We start from the raw sequence: 26,985 nt of genomic DNA, 5'->3' as shown, positions 1-26,985 counted from the left end.
CTATAGTTTAGCATGCTGTGTGAATATATCAGGGGTATACTGAAGATGGGCTTTTGATGTAGGAGACAAAGGTCTTGGCGGCCAAATTGGAGAACATGCCTATATTTTTGTAGTAATTGTAGAAAGGAGAACTTTTTAAGAATGGAAGAGAATTGTAACTATGTTTCTAAATTTTTCTGACAGTTTTCTATAATACACTATACTAGTTGGTTATTTTTCCGTAAGGGCAGAGCAAATAGAGAGTAGGTGAACACTGCAGAAATATACTCATTGACAGGGCTTACTCTAGAATGAATAGGAAGGTAAGTCTACATATGTAAAGATTGCTCAGGGTCAAACAAAAACAATCATACTACAGATCTCTGGAATTTTGGGTCTTATCCTAAATTTGGTGATGTCCTATTTTACATTTCACTAAGCTTTCATGCAATATGCTAAACCACAGTGTGATAGGTTTGCTTTGGGCTGAATGAAGCCAGCCACTGTAGTCTTCCAAACCATGATTTATGTGTTTTTTGTGACACAGTAGTTGTGGCAGGCGAACCAGAGAATTGCTGCCTTCCTCAAAATCGGGGCTGTCTAAGGACTTGAGACTGTAGTTTCCAAAGACTTTCTATATGAAAATATAATTTAAGGAAGTCAGCATTATAGCTATCCTCTTAGAAGTTGATTACACATACTTTTGTTTCAAAGTCATCTAATTTTCTGCATACACAAGGAAGATGTGTTTTTCTTAAAAACTTACTCAGCTTTTAGCAGTAGGAAGTTATGGAAATCCAAGGCATCTGAAGCACTGAAATTTGTTTTATAGCCAAATTAAGTGCAAGTTTGCAGTGTATATTTCTTGAATCATTGCTACAGCATCAGAGGATGATTTGCAAATGAACAAAACACCATTTGCAAGCCAAACAGTATAGGAGGGCTTTGACGTCACTCTATGCTTCAGCTGTGCACATTCACAGGTGTGAATAACTCTAAAACATTACGGAAGAGAAACACAAGAATCTTGAGGGTATGCTGGAGTTGGCAATCTTCTAGGAAATCTGTGTCTCAGCTGACATCATTTTAGGCATGATTGTTCTTGCATTTGTAAAGTGAGGCCTACTTGGAGAGGCTGTGCCATGAGATCAGTGGCAAACTGTATAAGGCTGTTTGGGATAAACATTTTGCATTATCTTATATTGGAAGAATTTAAAGAAAATATTTCTGGGATGACATTTAATCCATCATGTTCAAAATGCTAACATAGATTCTTCCATTTCCTCAAACACAGACCATTTATGTATATAATTTGTGATTCCAGGGATAACTTTATTGGTATTTTGGTCAGCCAGAGAGATACTGAACAATATGTTCTTTGGCTAACATAAAAGTGACATTTTTATTTTGCTCTTGTTCTGTCATAACAGACGGTGTGTAAATTCACACAAATAATCCAGAGCCATTGCGAAGGCTATTCCTTTTTAATTAGACTGCCAAAAAATATAACATTATATGAGAGTCCAACTTTACAAGGTTCTTTGGCTTGTATGATTTATTTGCTCATAGTTATTTGACGTGAGTAACTGAATTTTCTGTATTCACACTCATCTTCTAACCATGTGGGATCCATTTATAAAAACGATTGCCTGATTCAGTGTTTCTCAGTCTTGGCAGCTTGAACATATGTGCTCATCTCTTAGAATTCTGGGAGTTTAAGTCTGCACATCTTCAAATTGCCACAGCTGAGAAACATTAGCCTGGTTTGGGACTCAGTGCATTGTGTCAATAGTACTATGGTGGTAAATCCTGACAGTGCAATGCAGGGGTGTCAAACTCATGGCGTCATGTTGTTGTCACATGACGTATCACAACTTTTCCCCCCTTCACTAAACCAGGAGTGGGTGTGGCCAGTGTGTGATGCGTCCGGCCCGCAGGCCACGAGTTTGACACCCCTGGTGTAACTGTAGTATTTTGCAGAGATCCTCATTAAATTTTGGAATGAGGCTATTGGATTTTAAGATCATGAAAAAAAGACAGTGTGCCTTGCCTGACAACTGTACACGAGAAAGTTTACACAAATAACATCTGAACCTTCTAAAATAATTCTCTATGGACCTTTATGTGATTGACGTTTATGTGATGCTTGTTTTTAAAAATATAATGAACTTCAGTAAATTAATGTGCTTGTCATTTTAAAGTTATACATGCATAAAAATTATTTTTAGAATAGCTATTTGTTACAATTTGTAGTGACAGACTGACCCCTTATTAATACTGACTTATGCAGTACTCAACTTTTGTTTTTCTTTTAGGCCATTCCATGTAGAACCAACAAATATTGTCAGGGTGAACGATGATACACAGAGAGTAACAGATGAAGCTTCAGCAATGAACAAGCGGATTCACTACTACAACAGACTCACTTCGCCTTCTGACAGAGCACTGGTGAATGAAAGTTGAACTATATTAGCTAGAAAAGCCATGACAGTCTTGGATGTTTTCTCAATTACTTAATCTCTACTAGGAATACTCTAGCAGACATAATCTGATTGATTTTTCTGCATGACCTGAGAGTGGTCCTTTCATCTTTTTTTTTTTTTAAATCAATTTGTATATTGGAAAGAAAGATGTAATGTCTGATTGTGTTTGTCAAAAATTGGATTACACATAAAGTAGATGTATGAGGATCTGCATATTTCTCTGCATAAAATTACTAGAGGTGACTTTATAAATTATTTCCTATTTCATTAGTAGCAACGTCTGAGAAGCCGAATTCAAGGCAGAACAAATCCTTTAAAAGTAAAGTTGGTCAATATGAACAGACCAATTTCTGTGTCAAACAAAAGCGAAAAGAAAACAGGATTTAATCGGAGCCTGTATGGAGTACTTTATATGAGTCAAAAGAAGTAGCATTAGGTCTGAAAAATGTCAGAATGACTGTAACCAAACTTCCCATATCTAGACTTGTGAAGCAAAACAATGCAAAAGATATTGAAATGTTAAAGGTTTAGCCTGAACTAATCCTATGGGCTCCTCTCTTTTGTTAGGTGGCCCCTGATCATGTTCTTCCTGCTCCAGAAGAAATCTATGTGTATAGTCCTTTGGGAACCGCTTGCAAAATTGATGGCTCTACTGATGGTTCTGGCAAAAATTCCAGTATAGTCACAATGTATGTGAAGTGTTCTGCTTGCATTTATTTATCTAAAGTATTCTATTTTGAAATACAGTCTGAATATTGGAATTAGCCTCACATATATTGCAAATTTTCTCATTGTTTTCCCCCTGATTTAGATTCATGATCTGGAATACAATGATGGGTACATCTATATTAAGTATTCCCTGGGGAATAAAACAGGTAACACAATTTTGTGTGTCTATGTTAAGGACAAATTTTGCCTGCTAAATTTTAGCATGAAAGTTTGCATTAATGCCACAATTTGCATAAACATTTAGTAAATGTTTAATTTTCAAACAGGCTGGATTTACTACTGGAATCTGTATTATTCCGCTGATGGGAATATTGACTCTTTATTGTTGCTACAGAGTTGTGAAATCCAGGTCAATGATACGTAAGTATTCCACATTAAAATATGTGTGGGTCTGCACTTAAGAACATGATTCAAAGATATGCAGTTTTAATGATCACAAGACTACTTTCTCGTCTACGTAGTCTAGAATACACAGGGCTTTCCTAAGGTAATATATGAAAAGGAAAGTAGCAATGAACAAAGTTCATAAGTTCCCAATAATAAGTGAAATGTTCCTGAAGTTCTTAATGAGCAACTCCTAAATCTTTCTGATTTTATCAGATTATATAATTTGACTATCTCAAATTTGTACAACTCCAAATGTAAATTGGTCTCTTATGTACATTTGTAGATTGGAGAGCCATCAAATAGTTGACTGGATTCCTATCTATATAAATTACATGATTGATTTAACATTTAGAGAAGCTGAAGTTTTGGTGGTCTAGCATTTTATTTTCACTGGTGTCCCTTATTGGAGCCATGGTGGTTTACTGGGTGCTAATGACTAATTTTCTTTTCAATACTGGAAATATTTATAGTAAGTATACATTTTTCTTTTAATTGCTTGCATGTGGGACAGAATATTTCTAGTTAATAAATAGATACAAGGGACCCTTGGGATTGCATTAGTTCAGAAAAGCTTTAGCTTCTCTAAATGATCATATGAGAGAGAGAGAGAGAGAGAGAGAGAGAGAGAGAGAGAGAGAGAGAGAGAGAGACAAGTCAACTATTTAATGGTTCTCAACTCTACAAATGTATCTACAAATACACACACAAACACATACTGTATATAACTGTATGTAATATACAGTATAGAAATATACTGTATATTTCTTTCAGTTTGTGCTTTACTTTATACCATGGGTGTCAAACTCGTGGCATCACGTTGCTGTCATAGGATGTTTTGTGACATTTTTCCCATTTGCGGAGCTGGGATGGGTGTGGCCTACACATGACGCATCCGGCCCGCCGGCCGCCAGTTTGACACCCCTGCTTTATACAAATAATCATAATAATAGCAGTGTCCCTTTTGTTTTAAGCCTGTCATCAGCCTGCTGGGAATCAAACTTTCTTTGTAATACCAGCATTAATTCAAATTGGTATCTAGAATGTTTAGATACATTTTAGAAGACCTTAAAATAATTAGCACAGAATTAAATCAGTATCTTGTTTTTCTTCTTTTCAGCTTCAGTAGATACCTCAACTTGGGAATTCCCAGATGTTTGTAAATATTACTTTGGATCTTTTGGTCAATGGTCTAGCCTTTTATTTTCACTGGTGTCCCTTATTGGAGCCATGGTGGTTTACTGGGTGCTAATGACTAATTTCCTTTTCAATACTGGAAAGTGTATTTATAGTAAGTATATATTTTTCTGTTAATAAATAGATACAAGGGGTCAATAAATAGATATAAAGAGACCTTTCGGATTGCATTAGTTCAAAAAAAAAAGTCAGCTTCTCTAAATGTTAAATAAAACATGTAATTTAAATAAATGCACATATGCATAGGGATTTTAGAAAAGATAAAAATCTCTTCTAATATAAGAATATATATTGTTACCTTTCCTTGGGCATAAAAATGAAGTCATCAAGGTAATAGATTTTAAAATTATAGAACTTCAGAGACCAGGGAGAAAGAGGATGAAGAGAAAGTCACGATAGAAGAGATTCTGAAGCAACTCATTCTTTTATAGACACTGTTCTTTCACCATTTTCTTCCCATTAGCTCCAATATGACAGGAAATATATGTATGCAGACTTCAGAGCAAGAATTATTTCCTACCGTCACATTCCAGTGCCAAGTTGAGAGAACAGTAGATCTAATAGATTCTAAGAAACTGCTGTCCTTCATTTGACATGCTTCTAAACTTTGTCCTTTAACATTGTATACATTTCTTTAGGATTTTTTTTTATAAATCACAGAGTTGACACCAAGTAATTTCTTAAATTAACTTAACTCTTAAATTAACAGAAATAACAGTATTTTTGTATGTGTGGGTGGTGGCCTGAATTAACAGCTATTCTAGGAAAAGCCTCTTGCATCTTGACATCCTAGTACTGAGTTAAATATTTTGCATACAAGCACGTTCTTCATTTTACAGCTACTTTTTGAGCTTAAATATTTACTCATGGTTTGAGTGGATTACCTTATTTTTCTATCATATCATATATCCTACTATTGTTTTCTGGCCTTACACACATTTACCTGGAAATAAGTAGTAGTTGGTTGCAATAAGCCTATTACAATTAGAAATAATTTGCTGTCAAGTAGATAATTTTATTTTATTAATACAATGCTTCCCAAGCCTGGATAATTACTCAAAATTGGATAAAAGGGTTTTTGGGGTAATGACACAAAGACATTACCCATCACAACAGGAACATTTAAATTGACTTACATATTGCCACATGTACCAAAATGTATTTGAAAATCTCCTAAAGTATTCTTATTAAGACAAAAATGGTGAAATTGCCAATGGAAATTTGTTGACATGACATAAAAATCGTTCAATGATATTGTTTCTATAATGCAGGTATTCCCTGAGTTATGACTTTTCATTCGGTGACCGCTCAAAGTTGTGATGGTGGGGAATGAAGGGACTTGGGACTGATTCTCAAAATATGATAAGACTTTCTAATAAGGAGTTTTTGGGTAATAAAGGAAAATGGGAAGCATTGCATTAATAAGACATATTTACTTGTTTAAACAATTTAGCCACTAGATGGCAATATATGCACTGCAATGTGAAAAGGTAGACCAGACTAATTTTTTTTCTTCTTGTAGATGCAGTCTCTCTCCCCATTTTATTTATATGCATTAATAATGCCATGGAGTATATGCAGAAACAAAATACTTACAATCTTTAATTAGATTGTCTAGAAGTCTGAGTGGCTAATAGGCAATCATTATGCCTTTACTGTTGATATATGTTGAAACCAGTGAAGTAAAAATCATATTCTGTTTTATTGGTTAACTTTTCCATTTAACCAGTTTTCCAGTATATTTTCCACCATATGGAAATACTCAGATTTTTTCCTGTTCTCCAGAATCTTGCTGCTACCTGTCTGACTGCAAACAATAAGAGTATATCAACTTTCTATGTTTCAATGTGCGATTTCTCTTATTTTTTAAAAATAAGTCAGTGTAGAATCTGATATGTGGAATTACTTTACAAGACCATACATATGGTACAATGAACCTTTTTCTTATACATTCTTTTCTCCAAACTCTTAAAGTTTATTCTAGAGTTTTATCATGTTAAGCTTTTTAGGCATTAAATGTCATAATTTAATGTAAAATATTTTGAGTTTTCCCTAATTTTGGCCAAAATTGGTGTCAATGAGATTCTGAGCCTGCTTGATAACTATTAAGTCATAGGTGAAGATATTTCTATATTTAGTTTCCATATTGGTTTCAGCCAATTCAAGATGTTTGTGTTCTCTTCTAATAGAATATTGTAATTTAGATCTTATGATTCATAAAGACAGATAAGATTACAGATTGTCCTTGATTTATGACCACAATTGACCCCAACATTTCAAGGACAACTGTCCCTTTCCACATCATTATTATTCCAGTGCCTTTAAGATTTCATGAGAAAATATTCAAATTAACCATATTTCAAAAGTCCTCTTTTTAGTGGAAGTTAAGATATATCATAGATTGAACTGATTAATTATGTGCCATCCATTTTCACTCCTAGCATCCACATAGATAGATTTTCTCCAAGCTGATCAATCTCTAGCCTGGTATTTCAATTCTTGTCTTGGATCTGTTGATTCAACGTACTCTTTGTACTTATATTTTGTTTTTCTCCTGAAGCTGGATTAAAAAATGGAAATTTCTTGAAAAAGAGATCGAGTTCTTCCCAGAAGCATTTGGTTAATATTGTTTTTAGTGCATATTATGAATGTTCTAAAACATATTTCTTTTGGAATAATGTTCTGTGCCCTTAAGTCAGTTTCCTTATTTATTTATTTTTTTAGATTATATTCATGATATTAATGTAACAGACATTGTTCCTGGTACAAATGGAAGCAATAGAGGTAAGCAAACTGGAAAAATGTTTCTTGCTGTTGCAGTGTTCCAGTACATTGGAGTCTGGTTTACCTTAAGGACAAAATTCTCAATAAATATACCCCTTTTCAACATTATGGGGCTTTTGGGATGGGGATCATTTGTAAGCCTTGCATGTTTGAGTTCTTCATAGATTCAATCTAAACAGAGAGAAATAAGCTTGGAAAATAATCCCTGAACAATAAATCAATAAAATGATATTGTCTTACTTTCAGATAGATAATAAGTGAAGACCACGCAAAGTTTCTTTGACTCAAATTCTCAAGCATGGTAGTAGATGCTGGTAATAAGTGCATTTTACAACTTCTGTCTTTCCAGGTAGAGAGGTTTAAATACAGCCTTTCCTCAAATAATGAATCTTTCATTTGCTTGGGCGAACAATTGAGAATTGGTGCCATAGGTTTCTGCAAATCTTAAGGCATGAAATTTATAGCCTAGCCTTCCAGACTACAAGATGAATGAGAACAAAAAAGAGGGTCCAGAAATGTTGGTCTTGCCCATCCTGCCAATTTTACTTTTTAGCTTCTTTAAAAGTCCTATGACAGAAGGAGGTAATACTGTATGTCCTTATTTTCAAAAGTTGCCTACCCTGGAATAGTACCACGTATGATCTCAGCCAATATGCTTCCATGAAATTTAACATTGACTAAATATACAAAATGTTTGAACGTTGTCCATGGGGTCGCGATGGATCGGACACAACTAACAACAACAACAAAATGTTTATCAAGGCAAAAGCCTAAGTAATATTTAAAAGAGGTGCAACTAATTAAAAGCAACCAAAAGAATATACCTTGGGAAAAAAATGACATTCGGACATTTGCAGAACAGGGATCATACTTTCACATCAAAAACATCTTAGTTTTAAAAGCTTATTTTAAAAGCTACCCTGATGTTATTTCATAATTTGTTGTGACATGATTCCCTTCTTAACTCTGCTAGTTATACGTTGTATCAAACAAATGGGAAGAATTCAGCCATGACCGTAACTTCACGTAAATTTCAGAAATGCTATTAATTTTCCCTCAACCACTACAGTTATATTAATAGCACAGAACAAACAAGACTGGAAAAATAATGCTAATGATTCTTTTACATCTATTTATTCTGTACAAAGGTTTGTGCTTCAGGGGCTTGTAGCCAACTAGGCAAAAGGCCAGCATGGGATGAAAAAAATAGCATTGGGAAATTTCCATGAATGTCCTAGTTAGTGCATACTTTCTGTATAAATCGTGGATAATGACATCTTATACTAAATTCTCAAAAAGATAGCCTTTTGCCATAGAAAGAAGTTATTACAACCTGTGTAATTTTGGTCTTCCGCCTAGATCTAACCTAATAATTTCCAACATGGTATCTTTTGAATACTGGGGAGTTGTGAGAATCAAATCAAATCAAATCAGATATTTATTATGGTTATATACTTCATAAATAAAAGTCAAAAATCCCATTTGGAAAATACTGCACAACTGTGAGGAAGTTGTATAAAACGAATGGTGGCAAATTTAATAAAAGGAATAGTACTCTGGGACTCCTGTTTTGGTCGCCATGATGTAAAAAAGATGTGGAGACACTAGAAAGAGTGCAGAGAAGAGCAACAGAGATGATTAGGGAACTGGAGGCTAAAACATATAAAGAACAGTTGCTGGAATTGGTATGTCTAAGTTTAATGAAAAGGACTGGGGGAGGTGACATGATAACAGTATTCCAACATCTAAGGGGTTGCCACAAAGAAGAGGGAGCCAACCTATTCTCCAAAGCATCTGAAGGCAGGATAAGAAGCAATGGGTGGAAACTAATCAAGGATAGAAGCAACCTAGAATTAAGGAGAAATTTCCTAGCAGTGAGAACAATTAATCAGTGGAACAACTTGCCTGCAGAAGTTGTGAACGCTGGAAGTTTTTAAGAAGATATTGGATAATCATTTGTCTGAAATGGTGTAGGGTTTCCTGCCTAGGCAGGGGGTTAGACTAGAAGACCCCCAAGGTCCCTTCCAATTCTGTTATTCTGTTCTGTTCTGATTTTTCTTCATGTGTATTAATATCTTAAAAATATCAGAAAACTCCTTCCCTTCTAGAGTTCCATTTGTCTGGAGCTGTTGCTTAATTTTTGTGTGCAAAAGTATTATATACAACACAGAAATCTGAAGTTAAAGGAAAGAATGCTGGATGTGAATGCAGTATACTGTGATGAATCTACATTGCATTTATAGTTTGAACTTGTAACTCACTTAAGAGTCTTTCAAGTTGTGGGGCCTATGAAAAATCAAAAATAAGTAAACTGATATTGGAATTTGCTGACATCCAGGAGACCATCCTTTAACTAAGATGCAGAGTAACCTTACATGACATGTAAAAATTCCACACTGCTTATGTACTGCTTAGAAGCCTGCAGTTTGATAAACTGTATCCTTGGCTCCTAATAATGATCGAAAAGATTATTTTGCAGTTTACGTGGCATCTTTGCAGAATTTGGACTTGTTTAAGTAAGCTAGAATTGAGGCAACGCTCTAGAAGGAAACAAATTTGAGAGTAAGGGGAAGAGAAAACACGTTCAGAGACACTAGGAGTCTAATAAAACAAAAAATATATGAGGAATTATGTATATGATGGATGCCAGAGTATTAGCAGTTTCTTTCCTGTTGAGTGTACTTGTGGATTGTGGTAATTGCTCTCATTCTAACGCCAGCTCAGCTGCCTTCCTGATGTTGTGCATGTGTTTTGCAATTGGTATGCACCCAAAGGATGTGTTCCATGGTACATTTTACCTCAAGATAGACACATACTTTGCTATGTAGCTAATTCTGAGAAAGTACCAATTCCCTATTTAAGACTTATGACAAAAGGAAATGAGGATCACCTTCTCATAAGCAACCTGGTAATTTTGGGGAGACTCGGGAAGCAAAAAGTTGCCAACAAGCTTTTCTGTGCAAGGAGTTATAAATTAGAGTCAGACTTAGCCAATTAAAAATACTAGTCAGTGTTCAAAGTGATTTGAACAACCAAAGTAGTGGTGATTTCATTGGACATTACAGCACTGCCCACCCTGCTGAAATGTTTTGAGTGAAATAAGACCAACAATCATTTTAATTGATAATACCTAGAGACAACCTGATTTATCAATACACTGGAGAGCTATAACCCTTTGGTAGTTGTCTTGATCCTTTTTCTTTTGTTCAGTGCAACAAATAGTGAATAGTGTCAGGGTTCCAAGTAACACCCCCAATGAAATAAGACTCCGAGTTTGAGTTTCCTCAAAGTTCATTTTTATTAGAGATGTCATATTGGCACATCTGGGAAAACCTAAATCTGAAAGTTCCCACCCAAAGGAAAGTTCAAGTCCCTGCCCAGCACCCACATGTCCATCACATGGTCCAATCATCCACCATCCAAAACTGGAGATGCCATCCAATCATCTCATAGCAGCTGCAGGGCACGGTGGCCTTGACTCTCTGAGAAAAGAATGTTATTTTGACTATATATCACCCATACTTCATACAATCCCCCCTCCCATTTTCCCACAGTAGAAAATGTGGCAGGCCTGAAGGCCTAACTGTAAAAGATGGCTTCCAGGTCTGACAAATAGGGGAAGAGAGTATGAATTTACAGAGCTGCGATAAATGAAATGTTAAAGAAATGCAGTATTCTATAGATTGCACAGCACATCTTTCTCTGACAGAGACCTAACAACCACATGGCAGCATGAAAAGGGCAGTTTGCATGATTGAAGGATTTATCCAAGAGGTGTTTTGGTGTTACTGGAGTGCAGCTCCCATTATTCTGGGCAGCATAGCCTTTCGTCATGTTGTCTGGAAATGGCAGTAACTACAGTTAAGTTCTCTGAAGGACACCAAGCAAAGGAAGTGTCACTCCCAATATGCATTTCTTACCTGTAAGAATTATGTGTGCACATAAACAATATGGAGATCATGCTTAAAGAAAAGTAAGCCTGGCATAAACAGAGCTGCTGTGTTTTTTGTTTTTGTGCCCTTATACCAGTGTTGACTCCTGGCAAATACCTGGACTAATCCCTGTGGTTTTCTTGTCATAATTTTGGAAGTAGTTTGCCATTGCCTTCTTACTAGGGCAAAGAAAGTCAATGACTGGCCCAAGGTCACCCAGCTGCATTTGTGTCTTAAGGCAAAACTAGGACACCATCTCCTGGTTTCTAGCTGGTGCCTTAACCACTACAGGAGACTCTTTTCTATGGAATTGAGTTCACATTTTAATTTATTCTCAGGTTATTATTTTGCTTTAGACATAAAGGATTCTTTGACATGGGATGAATGCAAGGGTGAAATGCTCCCAGTTCGGACTGGATCACCTGACCCGGTAGCGATGGAGGCGGGTGGTTCGGAGAACCGGTAGCAAAAATCCTTGCCCCCCGCCCCCATGCCCAGCTGAGCCGCACAATCATCAGAGGCTTTTTTTTTACTTTTAAAAGCATTTTTTCTACAACCTCTTCAGAGGTAGAAAAAATGCTTTCAAAAGGTTCTGACGATCCCAGCTGAGTTGCCTGACCTACAGAGGCTTTTTTTCTTTTAAATGCCTCTGACGATCAGGCAACTCAGCTTGGATCGTCAGAACCTTTTGAAAGCATTTTTTACAACCTCTTCGCCGAAGAGGTTGTAGAAAAAATGGTTTTAAAAGTAAAAAAAAAAAATTTGGCCACGCCTACCCAGTTACATTACCCCCCAAGCCACGCCCACAGAACCGGTAGTAACAAATTTTAGATTTCACCACTGGATGAATGGCTATTAGTCTTAATGGCGGTGAGACTGCTGTGAAGGGAATCTAGTAGAGTTCCTTGATTGGCCATTGTAAGAATAGACTACTGGATTATTTGGACCAGCAGGGCACTGCTTATACTTTTTTGAAGAGGTTAATTAATGCCGTGTTTCTCAACCGTGGCAATTTTAAGATGGGTGGAGTTGCCCGGAATTTCCACCCAACCAAGATTGAGAAACATTGAGCTAATGTTCAAGCTTTGATTTCCCGCATATAGTTTCTCATCATCACCATCATCACCCAAGTGCAAATGATTTCCTTAAGCTAAACAATCATTTTCTTTTCTTTCTAATTTTACAGTAATATGTCCAAGTGACGGTACCCATAAAATACCAGGAAACGCAACTTTTGAATTTACTTCTACCAATGCTGTTGGATTTGAGGAATTTGAAAAGTGGTGGGACAAATCCAAAACCGTTCCATTTTATTTGACCATCATTCTTCTACTGCTGAATTTTAAATCTCCATCTTTCTTTGCCAAATTTAACATATTAGGTATGTAGTAGTTATTCAAAATTATGCAAAATAGATTCTTTTAGATATCTTGACTCAATAAATTTCTTATTAGTTGTGGGCCTCACTACACAAAAGATTGTTGCTCCAATTTTTCAGCATCTCATGAAATTTAAAACTTGACAAGAGCAATAACAGACCTTGAATTAACTTGGAGCAGCAAACGTTGGGGAAGATTTCATATGTTGTTTTAGTTCTTCAACCTCTCTTTCCACTGGAAAATGCTTCCTTATAATGACAGTGCTCCCACTAGTAACTGGAAAGCAATTTCGTCCAGAATTAATCATGTTTAATGATCCCTCAAAATGTTTAACTTTTGCTAGTTGACATCTCTAATTGTGTTTTTTTAAACTTTAAAAAGAGCAGTAATCTAGTTGTGAATCTATCACATTGTGTAGTTCAGCCAAGGAAGAAAGAACGAATTGTCTACCTTAGCCATAACAGAAAAGTTTCAAACTTTTTGCATTCTCCTTATTTCTTTTTTTTATTCAATTGGAGATATTCCTTAAATTAGTAAAAGACTAAAACAAGACACTGAACGGTTAGAAATCCATAGGAGTTTATATTTTTGCTCATTTTGTTTCCAGTTTTTCAAATGCTGTTTTATTTTCTCTGTATGCAATATATTCACACACCTATAAGAAAGTAATAGGTAAAGTAATATGAAAGTAATAGATAGGGTGAAATTATATGTTGTATAGCAATATTGTTCTGAAATATTGTAAAGCAAGGCAGCAATGCAATTTGCTATTTGTTCTTGAGTATCAGATCATGTTTATGAAAATGGATGTGTAAAATATGCTCGCTTTATGTTGCAGAGGGACTGCAGTACTATAAAGGAAGTTTTTGTACTGCAAATTCATTTTTTTAAATGAAAATATCCACATTTAAAAGCACATTTGTGTTTTGTTACTGTGTCTAGAATTTCTAGTCTCCAAAACTTTGATTAAGTTTTCTTTCAGATAATTATTATGAGAACAGTAGTAATAATGATTTTAAGCTCACAATTCGATTAAAATTATTTTGTCCTCCCACTAACGTATGTTCCAGTTTGGTATTGTTAAATATGATGTCAAGTAACTTCATAGCAATAGCAATAGCACTTAGACTTATATACTGGTTTATAGTGCTTTCCAGCCCTCTCTAAGCGGTTTTACAGTGTCAGCATATTGCCCACAACAATCTGGGTCCTCATTTTCCCCACCTCAGAAGGATGGAAGGCTGAGTCAACCTTGAGCCTGGTGGGATTTGAACTGCCAAATTGCAAGCAGCCAGTAGTCAGCAGAAGTGGCCTGCAGTACTGCACTCTAACCACTGCATTACCGAGGTTCATCTCAGTCAGTTACTATTAAAATTGATTTACAAGAAGAATATAAAAGAGAGAGGCTTGATTGTAATGTTCTAAGTCTCATAGACGTTAAAGAACAATTTTTCCTCTATCCATTAGTTTAAATATACGGTATCTGAATATGATTGGTTTTTTTTTTTCTTTTCCCATTGCAGGTACTGTCTCTGTCATTTATTTAGTTATTCTTGTTACTATGAAAGCTGCTCTCCTAGGATTCCATTTAGAATTTGATTGGACTGCAACAAATGTATATTTTGTGCCAGGTAAACTTTTAAAAAATATTTATGGACTGTTCCCTTTAAATAATTTAATCGACTGAATGGGGCTTGAAGGGCAGGATATGCTTTCTGCTGTAGTCTTACTTATATCTATCTTGCTATAATCCAAGCCCTAATTGTCTAGAACACATCAGACCTATCACTTCTCTACCTATAATGAAAGCTGGAAACCATCCTTATAGGCAAAACTGGGTCACACATGCTAAGCCAAAGTTCACTAAATAAGATGTGATGAGTGTGTACCCACATAAACCTAATCCTTAAATTGGGTAGCCACCACATTGGTGATTCTACTTCAGATCTGAAGCCAAGACAGTGGTTTTGTTCTTTTTCTATAAAAAGACTTGTAAAGAGGCATCAGGGATGATTCCTCCTACTTTTGCTGGGAATATAATGTGTTGTCAAAATAAGCTCTGAAAAACATTGTTTTCCTCTGCTGCTCTTTGATTAGATGATTATTTTCTTGGGGATTCCTGTCTGGGGAGTCATTATGCAGGTGCTAAATTTAATTATTCCTAGACAATAACATACAGCCAAGGGAATTACAAACATTGTTTCCTCCTAGAGATTTCTCCTCAGTTTGTTCATACTTTATAGTCAGTCTTCCAGTTTCCCAAAGACCATATGGATTGGTAGCTATCAGCCGTTACAACAAAAACAAGACAAAATGCTTAAGGATAGTTTCCAATGTCATTCTTTTCTTTAAAAAAAAAAGGATGGAAAATAGCCTGTAACAAGAAGTTCTTGATGTTCTGTGAACATTGCCTTCCACATGTAGTTTTTGATGTGAGAGACTTTATAGAACTGTTCTATCTAAAGAAAAGTGTTGAAAGAGGCCCCTTAAGAAACTGGATTGTGGTAGCAATCTGGCAAAGCTCATAAATCAGAGCAAGTACTTGTGAAAAAACCATTCCATTATGGCCACTTGGCTATCAGTATTTTTCATTGATTCGAACCCTTAATACTTGGTTTTTCTGGTTGGTATGTAATAGTTTTTCAAGATTATATCAAGAATGATATAAGGGCGGAAACCCATTCTGCTAAGATCTCGGAAAATTCTGTTTGCTTTCCTTCTCTGCTTTATTGAACAGAAAGATTTTCCCTTCCTTCCTTCTTTTCTCGTTTGTACTCCTTTTTCTTTCCTTGCCTGAAAGAGTTTTCCTTTGTCTAGCAGAAAGGTCTTCTTTCTTGTTGTTTTGTTCACTCTATGCCTAACAGAGGCATCCTCATGGCAGAACAACTGGGCCACTCTCTCTGCCCCAGCCTCACCTCCCTATTGTCGTTGTCTGGACAGCTCAAGAGCAGCAGGAGTGGGTGGGGATTCCCAGAGGAGACCACTGCTTAGCATTCGAGGCCCCAGGACACCAGTGACGCAGTCTGGCTGCCTTCTGTCAGGATGCTCCTTGTCCTTGAATATTCCCTGGCAGCAGTCCTCATGGTCTACAATTCGTCTTACAGTCCATGGAAAATGATTTGTTTGTAACTTATCCACTGTGGATATGAGGCAATCTTTCTCAAGGCAATCTTTCTACTTCCTTTCAAATAAGTTGACCCCACATTATGTAGAGTTCACACATATGGTGAAGGACAATGTGGTCCCTCTCATGTGGAGAACCAAAATGTATTTGTTTCTTGTCAAACAGGAACATTTCAAACCTCTTTATAAACAGCAGAGCTTACCGTAGTTCTAAATTAGTTTGAATAAATGGTTAATATAATATATGATTGATAATATTCATAAACTAAGGCCATTTTGATTAAAAGAAAAAGAACTGTTGTTCTCTTTAATGGGAAACATTAGATGAGGAGTTTGTTAGACTCCATACCAAGATTTGGGATCTGTGGTTTGGATAATTTCCTCCTCTTTTTTTCCAGGCATTATAATAGAGTAAATAATAGTTCTTAAAAGGGTTTTCTTAGTCAATGGCTGATGTTATGGTAAACACAAGTCCCTATACACATGATGAAACAGAGTGATTTTAACTGTTGCTTGACAGCAGAGTAGGGGAAAAATAATATTTGTGCCTGAGAGCTTACTTTGAGTGCTTGAGTGAAATATAACTCTCCTTAGATCTCCGTGGTAAACACCAAATAGGAAGAGTGGGGAGTAAATATGATAGTAATCATGCTCAAATCATTTGCCCAGGTTAGAATCTCCTGGCAGGCTAGCTCATATTTTTGTCATGCGGCAATCTCATTGGTGTGTGATAGAAGACATGCAGGACATGTATATGGACCAATGCTTCATCCTTGGCTATCATTACTGCATCTACTTGGCTGTCCGATGGTTTTGTCTAACATGCAATGAGGCTTTCCCATAATAGTCTTCCAGATGGCTCTTGTCAGAAATCATTGCTCAGATGGTATTGTTTACTGGCACACTTCATCTGTGAATGTTTGTATGATTATCCAAACAAGGCAGGAAAAAGAGCAAGAGAGGGATGGGGGGAGAGAATTACGCAATTCTGTTGGGTTGTTTGTGAATTTGAACAGATGTTAAGTTAGCGAACTTGGTAAATCCAGCTTTAACTTTTAATCAGGAAAGTCTTACAAACATTAGAATTTCAGCCTTGCATTTTGTTAAATCATGGGTGGGCAACCAACTCAGCATTCAAAAGCCATCTATGAATTAAGTCGGCAGGGAAGCATCATGTTTCTACTTATTTTTGTGAAATGGAAACAATGCATTTTGTACATGCAATATGATCAGTATTGATGACAGTAAAACAAAACAATTTAATAGATATTCTAGAGCAGGCATCAAAATAATTTCACCCCATTTTCTTTGGTACTAATATTTCTGCTGGCCTCAATCTGGCACCATATCTTAACTGGAAAAATGTTGCACTCTAAATCATAATGTAGTTGGTTGCTTTCAGCTATGGTGATTCTATCCATAGGCTTAAACACTGTATGAAGACCAGCCAAATGTAGTTTCATCAGTAAATTATTGTTATGCCAACCATGGCTTAGTCTCTCATGCAAATGGAACGAATTTCTATCATATAGATGTAGAAGTAACCTAGTAGGAAAGCACTGTCCTGCTTAAACTTCCTTTTGTTTTAAAATATAGCCAGAAAACCATTGTAGTGGTAGAGAAGGGAAAACAAAACTTTTTCTTGAGTTTAGCTGGTTAAAGAGAGAACAGCTTGGCTTCAGAGATATGATTTTATTACTGAATAGTAATTCATGGTATCTAAAACAGATGACAACAAAAAGAAATACATTCTATTGATTGTTAAATTAGAATGTTAACCACAAGAAGTACAAAAGAACTGGAATACAATTATTTATTAGGTATAAACATACATGTTTAACTTAAAGAAAACTTTTTTTTAAAAAAAAAAATTCAAATACAAAGGAAATGCATGTGTTTGTTTTTTACCTTTTTAAAATCTACAGTCCTGTACGTATTTGATGAGTGAGGCCCACTTTCAATGCATCGGCATATCATAGTGTAGAAAATGCTGTAAAGCTGTTATTATCACATTCAGAAATGCTTCCTTTTAGCTTTTATTTTACTTGTATTAGTTAAGACAAGATTAGCACCAATCCTATAAATCCTTGGAATAGCTCAGTTCTGCATCATAGTAGAACTTTCTTATTTTCCTAATATGCAGACTGACTTTTTTTGGGGGGGAATGCTTCTTTCTTGTGGAAAATTTGTTCCCATAAATTGTTCCCCATAAATGTATTCAGTATTATTATTTAGCCTTCTCTGCTTTTCAAATTTAAAAAACGTGATTAAAATGATGTAACTTTATTGTAAATAATACAATGCAATATAAATGGGTGGGTAGTAGTTATGACATCATTTGGATAGTTCTTAGGAAAAAGGAGTAAAATGCACGGAATTAGGCATTTGTTTTGTTTTGTTGATATGGCTATGCGTGCATGCATGTGTGAGAAAAATTTATCCAATGTCAATTATGAATACAATGTCCTGGAGGCAGGCAATGTCTCATTTCTAATTTCATACAGCTATTTCTATAATGGTTGGTTTTCCTTTTACATCTGATTTGCTTGCTGTTTCTCCTATATGTTTTGCCAAGCTTAAATATATCCTACCTGAATACGTAACAGCTGTTACTACAAATATGACTCGGAGCTTGGTTTAGGAAGCAATAGACTAGACACCTGGGATGTTCATTGTAACATTCACCATTCTGAAAATTCTGATTTATATTCTTCTTTCTCCAGAATTCAGGATCCTTTTTCCTCAGCTTACAGGAGTGTTGACCCTGGCTTTCTTTATCCATAATTGTGTAATTACACTACTTAAGAATAACAGGAACCAAGAAAAAAATGTAAGTGACTACAAGAGAAAATATGTTTACATGCAAAAAGTGACTTTTCCTGAAACTGCTCTTTGTAATGGTTGTTAGGTATGTGCTCAGGTATTGCCTGCGTTGGGGTCATGTAAATTTCATCACTCTAAACCAATGTTTGCTCACCTTAGCCCACAGCTAGCTTTCTCTGAATACTTCATAAAATAATCAAATATTATTTGGGCCAGCCCTATATGTGTGAGAACGAAGTTCTTACTTCATAGATTCTTGAAGCACATCATGTCATGCCCTGCTCAAAATAAGATTCTGAAGAATCTTAAGGACTTCCTATAAGGAAGTCATTGATGGCTTTCAATTTGAGAAAGTTTAGAGAACATTTCTAAACTTTTGAGGTTCTCCCAGTCTGTATTTATACATATAATTTTGAACTAGCAAAGATGTGGGATAACAATGAATCTTCCCTAGAGTGGATGTTTTGTCAAAATGACTCCATTAACTGTGCATAAAATCATTTAGGCTTTGTCACTTCAGCCAGTATCAGTCTTTATGACTGATCTTCGGAAAAGCACTGAGCAAAAATGGGATTCCACATTTAGCAGCAAGGCAGAACATCGATACTTATCTCAAGTTTGCCATTCAGCATCTGGATGACCTTCCAAATATTTGGAGAAATGTTTTACAGCTGGATCTCAAACTTGAATTGTCATGAATGACGCATGAAGCCTGGTTCATTAGCACGGGGACCAGAACACTGATTTTTGTATATTTATAATGAAATCTCTAGTGAATCAAGAAAGAAGAAAATGCAGGGTAACATGATACGTCATTAAACAAAATTGTATTAAATTTTTAAAGAATGTTGAAAAAAAGCTACAGTGTTTTTTTGCCCTTTCCCTTTGACCATTTATCTGGTTGCTTTTTTTTATTCATCAGAACACAAATATTTGGTTTGGTTTGGGGTATTGCTGAATAACAGCATAAAGCCTTTGAACCTAATAATCTGAAACTTGGCATTTCGGATGAGGCAATTATTCCTGAAAATAATTTTAAATTCTGCCAAGAAATCAGAAGGTTATTTACAATTCTCTTTAAAGAGGAATGAAAGGGGAAATGCATGTTTTGTTTTCAATGTAGGAGGCTGAGATTACTCTAAATACAGCTCACTTTCATATTACTTTTAATTGAAAGTAGGCTGAATTTGTTATTTCCTATCTCAAAGAAAAAAACAATTGCAATTTGATGATTTCTGATTATAACTTCCTAGCATATTCTTGCTTATCTTGGCCTGGCATTATGAATTAAAGCTGTATGATGGAAGTGTCTTAAAAAGAAACAAAGTAAGAAGTACAGGTAGTCCTTGGCTTACAACCACTGTTTGAAGTTACAAGAGCCCTGAAAAAAGTCACTTATGACTGTTTTTCACACTTACAACCATTGCAGCGTCCCCATAGTCACATCATGATTAAAATTTGGATGCGTGGCAACTGGTTCATATTTATGACAGTTGCTGTGTCCCGGGGTCATGCGATCACAAGCAAAGTCAGTGGGGAAGCCAGATTCACTTAACAACTGTGTAACTAACTTAACAACTACACTGATTCACTCTACAACTGTGGCAAGAAAGGTTGTAAAAATTGGGCAAAACTCACTTAACAAATGTCTCACTTAGCAACAGAAATGTTGGGCTCAATTGTGGTCATAAGTTGAGGACTACTGTACACAGTATGACACTGCATCTAGCAGAATAGGTAGAAAGGTAGCTGTATCCCACCTCATAGCTAGTGCAAGGAGGGGTAACTCCTGCTGCCACCAACCTGCCTTGCTACAGGTTTAGAATAAGAAGTTATGTGTGGCTCCATGACTCAAAGAGGTTGCTCCATCCCAAAGAATTCATACCAGCTTCAAGCATGGAGATAGTAATGTCATGGTTTCTTGGCTTGCGATCTTGACAGTTTCCATCACTGGAGATAACATGAATTCCCAGTCCCCAGAAGGGGCGTTCAGGTAAGACAACGCCCGTTCTGCTTTATATCTGAGAACTCTACAGGTGAAATGCAGGTGAATGTGGCAAAACTGATCCCAGCCATACAAATCTACAAGGGAAAGGATGAAGAACAAACTCACTATTTTTGAATGACCAAATAGTAGTTCTAATCCACCTAGAAATTACAGGAAGTGTTGGTGATATAATAATAATAATAATAATAATAATAATAATAATAATAATAATAATAATAATAATAATAATGATTTTTTTTTCTTGCTGCTTATCTTCAATTCGTGCATCACCAGGTATTGCAATGTCAATGAACCAGAAAAAAGTATGGTTCATTGACATTGCAATACCTGGTGATGCACGAATTGAAGATAAGCAGCAAGAAAAAATCACAAAGTACCGGGACTTGCAAATTGAAGTTGAGCGACTGTGGAAAAAGAAATCGTGTGTTGTCCCGATTGTAATTGGAGCCCTCGGAGCAATACCCAAAGGGCTACCCCGCTATTTAGAAATTCTAAATTTGCCGGACTTGAACATTTTGACACTACAAAAAACCACCTTACTCGGAACAGCTTACATCCTCCGACGATACCTTAACAGTTCCTAGGTCCTTGGTTAGGACTCGAGCTGCTGAGCTATTAACCAGCCTCAAAGGCTGTGAATCTCACTAAAGATTAACCAATAAATAATAATAATAATTTTATTTCTATACCGCCCTTCTCCCGAAGGACTCAGGGCGGTGTACAGCCAATTTAAAAACACAAGACACAACAATGATTAAAAATTAAAATAATTAAATAGATTTGGCCGGTTTAAAACCCCAAAAATTTAAAATACCCCAATTTAAAATCATTATGTTGATAGCCCGGCCTGGCGGAACAACAGGGACTTCAATGCGCAACGAAACACCCGGAGGTCGGAGATCTTACGTATTTCCGGGGGCAGTTCATTCCACAGGGCTGGGGCTCCCGCAGAGAAGGATATGTACAGTTACTCAGTTTAAGAGGGCAAATACTTTTTCACACGGATACATCATATATTGGTTACCTTTGTTTCTCAAATAAATAGAAAAGCATCAAAATCTGTTCACTCCATCTCCCTTCATATAACAGAAGAAGCACATAAAGCTCTGATTGATTCATTCACAAAGTTACGCAACATCCAAACAATCAGAAGGTGAATTTTTCCACTCTGGAGACTTGCTTCCTTAACCACCTGCTTTGGGAGCAAAACAAAACAAAAACAAAATAAAACAATGATGACTGGGGAACACCCCCTCCCTCAGTAGTCCTAACCTTTTGTAAAATGGTCACAACAATTTTATTCTCCTAGGTTTTCAATCTTAGTTTAATTGTTCATGGTGTCCTTATTGAGAAGTGGCTGTGTTTTCTTAATATTATTTGGTGTTTCTACTCTATGGTACTATGCCTAGAGTTTCTCTATTTAACATAAGAGCTGAACTTGATGGTTCTTGTAGCATAAAACTGAAGCTATGTTCTTTCAGTGCACAAAAGTATCATATTCTAACTCCTTTGGTTTGAAAAAATGCTTATTTTAGAAGGTTCTCCACTTTCTGTTCTTATAAGTGGAGAAAGAAAAAAAGTGTGTTACTTTCTTAGTAAATGTGGACTCTAAATCTAACTTTTTTACACTGTAGCCCAGCCTAATGCTTTCGACTAAGGTGACCAGATTTTAACATTGGTAAAGAGGGACATTGTGGGCGTGGCTTATTTTGTGGGCGTGGCTAGCTGGTCATGTGACTGGGTGGGCGTGGCTAGCTGGTCATGTGACCGGGTGGCCATGGCTATGTGTATAGGGTAAGGTGAACAGATTTTAACATTGGTAAGAGGGACACCATTGTGGGCGTGGCTTATTGTGTGGGCGTGGCTTGGAGGCCATGTGACTGGATGGGCGTGGCTAGCTGGTCATGTGACCGGGTGGCCATGGCTATGTGTATAGGGACTACTCAGAGGGCTGGAAAGTCATTTCTGACAGGTCCTCACACTTTTGACTGGTCCTCACACTTATGACCATCCTCACATTTATGCCCGTGCAGCATTCTTAACAACCATGTCACTCATTTCAAAACTGCTTCTCTTCACCATGATGACAAGATAGGGCAAAAATGTAAAATGTGAGGACAGTCGTAAATTCGAGGACTGGTCAAAAGTGCGAGGACCAGTCAAAAATAACTTTTTCAGCCCTCTGAGTAGTCCATATGCACAAAAGGACTAACCAGAGGGCTGAAAAAAGTCATTTCTGACAGGTCCTCGCACTTTTGACTGGTCCTCACACTTATGACCATCCTCATATTTATGCCCATGCAGCATTCTTAACAACCATGTCACTCATTTCACAACTGCTTCTCTTCACCATGATAACAAAATAGGGCAAAAATGTAAAATGTGAGGACAGTCGTAAGTTCGAGGACTGGTCAAAAGTGCGAGGACCAGTCAAAAATAACTTTTTCAGCCCTCTGAGTAGTCCATATGCATAAAAGGATACAGTAATTGAGAGGGATGAAGGAAGGGAAGGGAAATTAGAGTAGGAGTGACGGTTAAGAGAGGGAGGAAGAGAGGAGGAGAAGGAGAAAGGAAGAGGAAGTAGGGAGGAGAAGAAGAGGGGGGGAAGAGAAAATAAGAAGGAAAGAAAAGAGAGGTGGTAGGTTTGAGGAGAAAGATTGCTGTACAATAAAAAAGATGAAAGGGAAGAAAGCCAACCCCAAACAAATATAAAGATATTAAGATAAAGAATGAATTGTTAAACTTTAAAGAATAAAAGAGAACAAATATGAATAAATAGCAATAATTAGAAACACACATACATACAATGTATTTTCTTTGAACAGAATATTTGGCTGGTTCACAAATTTAAACAGAGTTTAGTCATTTCAATTAAATTTACAATTTCTATATTTCCTTTTTGCCATATTTATTCCTCATCTATTTTTTAAAAAAACCAATATTACCCTTCATCCTCATCTCTAATCTTAATCAAATTCAATTTTTCCCTTCTATTCTATTTTATACCCCTTCCCATTGTCATCTATTTTTATATCCATCCTCACATTGGTTAATTATGTAATTGTGTAATACAGTTGTTTAATACAAATTCAACATTTTAATATAAATCAATTAGTTATATAACTATCTTTTTTGTATATTAATCAATATGAACATGAATATTCCAATTATTTCCATGCAATCCAATTTCTTACAAATCAATTAATTATACTAACCAATAATAATAAACCAAATAATTTCCCCCATATATTCCTCCAAACCACAACTTAACCATTTCTGCTTTCAACACAGTATACAATTAATAATATCTCAATTATTACAATTCCCTAGTTAAAAAGAGCTTTTTTTTCTTTTGTGTTTTAAAATCTTGAACTCTCCTCTTTTGCCCTAAATAATTTTCCATTGTTTGCACTTACCTTTTTTGGTGAGGAAAAGGAAAATAAATCTGCTGCCTAATTTTCCAACGTTGCAAGCAAACCGCAAAGCCAACAGCCTGTTTTACTTCCAGTTTCGTTTTGAGCTTGGTTTGCACAAAGAGGAAAAAAACTGCTGAGCAATTTAGCAAGAGCAGAGCCCTGTGCAAATCAGCTGAGAGGGGGAAGCCGAGCTAATTAACGTAGGGCGGCCCTTTGAAGCCCCGCGGCAAGAGTTTAAACAGGTTTTTTCCCTCTAGCCATCAGCGGGGATTCAGGAGGCAGCCGGGAACCAGGAGGCAGAATGAAAAATCGGGACTTTTTTAAAACGCCGCGGGACGCGGGACAAATTGCTCAAAAGCGGGACTGTCCCGCCAAAAGCGGGACGTCTGGTCACCTTACTTTAGACTGTATCCCAGCTTAATGTTCACAGATCTCACTAGCAGTCTACTGTTTTCAGAACTAGTATATAGTATATACCAGAAATCTAACAGGTTCTGACAGGTTCCGGTAGCGGAAATTTTGAGTAGTTCAGAGAACCGGCAAATACCACCCCTGGCTGGCCCCAGAGTGGGGAGGGAATGGAGATTTTGCAGTATCCTTCCCCTGCCATGCCCACCAAGCCACACCATGCCCACCAAGCCACGCCCACAGAACCGGTTGTAAAAAAAATTGGATTTCACCACTGATATATACTCAAGTGAAATGTTTACAGTAAAAGAAGTTAAAAGTTCAGAGACTGCGATCACGGTTTATGCTGTGATCAAGCATTGACTACAGTAGATATAAAATCTGTTGCAATCTCCATTTTTAAATTCATATCATCCCTATCCTGCTTGAGTAAAGCAGCTGCTGAACAGACAGCAACGGAATGGGGAGTGGAAGCATTTTCTGCCAGGGAAGAAGGGATTTCCATAAGCTGTTTATTCTCAGTTTGGGTTTGAAGATTCCATTCCAAAGAGTTACAGGAATTATAACTATCTAAAGAGACATTAAGGTCAAAACTACTCACTGAAATTGTCTGTTTGTTGTATAATCATTCATTTTCTGCTGCTTCAGGGGCTTGGACAGAATCTGGGTTGCAGAAGGTAGACATGGTTTCTTCTTTTTTTCCCTCATTCTTGAGTCTTCATTTATAGTTTTATCAAATTTAACTGGAGCAGATAGATAACTTTCTCAGGTGATATAGTTGTGAGAGTAATTTAACAAATCTAAAAGAAATAAAAAATGGAATGTTGCAGAATAGAATAAGTGAGTTAATGTTTTTCTGCACATTTCAGGTGTCTGATTCTATTACATAGAACATTATAGTTCTATGATTCTGTGAAAAAACTGTGGGATTGTAGATAAGTGTTCAAATGGTGCTGGAATATCCAAGTGAAGATCCCCACTTGAGAAGAATGAAGTCAACCAGGAGTATTCATGGCAGGCTCAAAAAAGGTCAAGAAGATATTAATAGGGACATGGATTGATCCCATGATTGTGGCTGTCATTTTGACTTTTTAAATTAAAAAGTCTTACACCTCTGTTTTTCTGCTACATTATCATAAGCCACAACTTGTCCATAATATCATTTACTGAAAAAGCCATATACAGTATATGCTGAACCATATTTTTTAAACCATGATTCACTGAATAAAGGCACTTGGTGCCTGCTTTTATTCAGCACAAGCAAATGGCAACCCTAAAGAGAAGAGACAGGGAGCAGGAGTCAACTTGCTAACTAAGTAAATCTCGACTACTGTTACTGAAATGGACCAGAACACAAGGGCACAAATCAGTAATCTACTACTAAAGAACTGAATAGACTACACTCTGTCCAAGATGTTGTATAAGTGCCTATTTGAAGATAGAATCCAAAAAGAGAAGAAGGGATAGAAGAGGAAAGAGAAGGGAAGGAGCTGTCAGGGAAGACATAATCTTGCAAAGATTTGGGGGATTTTTGCTTATTATCTCTATAGCAAAGTAGCCCAATGAAAAGGAAACGCGGTGAACCACAACTTTTTCTTCGATATGGAGGAAGTCATAACATTTGCTTCAAATGATGAGCAACAGTCCTGAAATAGAACTCAAAAGACTGATTTAGAATGTAGTCCAGTTTCTGTAAAGAAGGGGAGTTTGCAGGCAAAAAAGGATAAATAAAGCTGAACTTGCTTATTATTCAATTTCAAGGAATTTACAGCAAAAGCATATGGTTTCCTCACTGCCCCTTTTATTTTTACAATAACATTGTAAGGATAGGCTAATTGAGAATTAGTGACAGAAATATCTACAGCAGGGTGAAAAAAACAAAATGGCAGCTGCAACTTCGTGGCCAAAGGCCTGCCCCCCTTTAGCGTGTTGCCATCTCGACTTTTTTTTAACAAATCCTCCCCATCCTTCCATCACTTGCCCCTGATTCACTCTGTTTTGTAAGTCATGAAATCTGGAAGATTTTTCCTTCATTCATCAAGGGAACAGAGCCTTTACCCACATTATACTTTCATGTGTGGAAAAGTAAAAGGCACTGCTAAACTTGAAGCATCTTCTCAGCTAAATACTATAAAAAGCATTCCATAAAAGAAGACACTTGTATAATTTCCATATGTCATTTGGTATCCATATTTTTTGAAAAGGAAAAGTTTGGTTTTTAACAAGGGGCCTGTTCCAAATTGACTCATTTTTGAGAACGTGATGGCTTAATTAGCTTTGATCTCCACATTTATAATAGCTTTTTTTCTTCGTGCCCTTGAATGTATGCTAAATTGTGTG

The 26,985-nt window shown here is 36.4% G+C and overlaps 1 protein-coding gene across 9 annotated transcripts in view; it reads left to right on the top strand.

Annotated features, from left to right (window-relative positions):
* SLC38A9 (solute carrier family 38 member 9) overlaps positions 1 to 26,985 on the top strand; it is a 47,403-nt gene that overhangs the window by 10,405 nt on the left and 10,013 nt on the right. For 6 of the 9 annotated variants that reach the window (XR_015732079.1, XM_034440885.3, XM_034440888.2 and 3 more), the window contains 9 exons: positions 2,295 to 2,427; positions 3,030 to 3,151; positions 3,274 to 3,337; positions 3,458 to 3,551; positions 4,696 to 4,866; positions 7,497 to 7,556; positions 12,675 to 12,869; positions 14,391 to 14,498; positions 18,714 to 18,820. Coding sequence is in view for 8 of the 9 variants with exons in the window: in XM_034440885.3 (XP_034296776.2) it covers positions 2,295 to 2,427; positions 3,030 to 3,151; positions 3,274 to 3,337; positions 3,458 to 3,551; positions 4,696 to 4,866; positions 7,497 to 7,556; positions 12,675 to 12,869; positions 14,391 to 14,498; positions 18,714 to 18,820 (1,054 nt within the window). In the remaining variant the exon portion in view is untranslated. The remainder of the gene's footprint in view (positions 1 to 2,294; positions 2,428 to 3,029; positions 3,152 to 3,273; positions 3,338 to 3,457; positions 3,552 to 4,695; positions 4,867 to 7,496; positions 7,557 to 12,674; positions 12,870 to 14,390; positions 14,499 to 18,713; positions 18,821 to 26,985) is intronic. The other 3 variants (XM_087885672.1, XM_087885673.1, XM_087885674.1) reach the window with 1 other exon arrangement.

This window comes from Pantherophis guttatus, chromosome 2, assembly GCF_059756535.1.
Source record: "Pantherophis guttatus breed Tessera chromosome 2, ASM5975653v1, whole genome shotgun sequence".
NCBI lineage: Eukaryota > Metazoa > Chordata > Lepidosauria > Squamata > Colubridae > Pantherophis > Pantherophis guttatus.
Note: the sequence above shows the minus strand (reverse complement) of the source record. Positions and strands in the feature narration are given on the sequence as shown.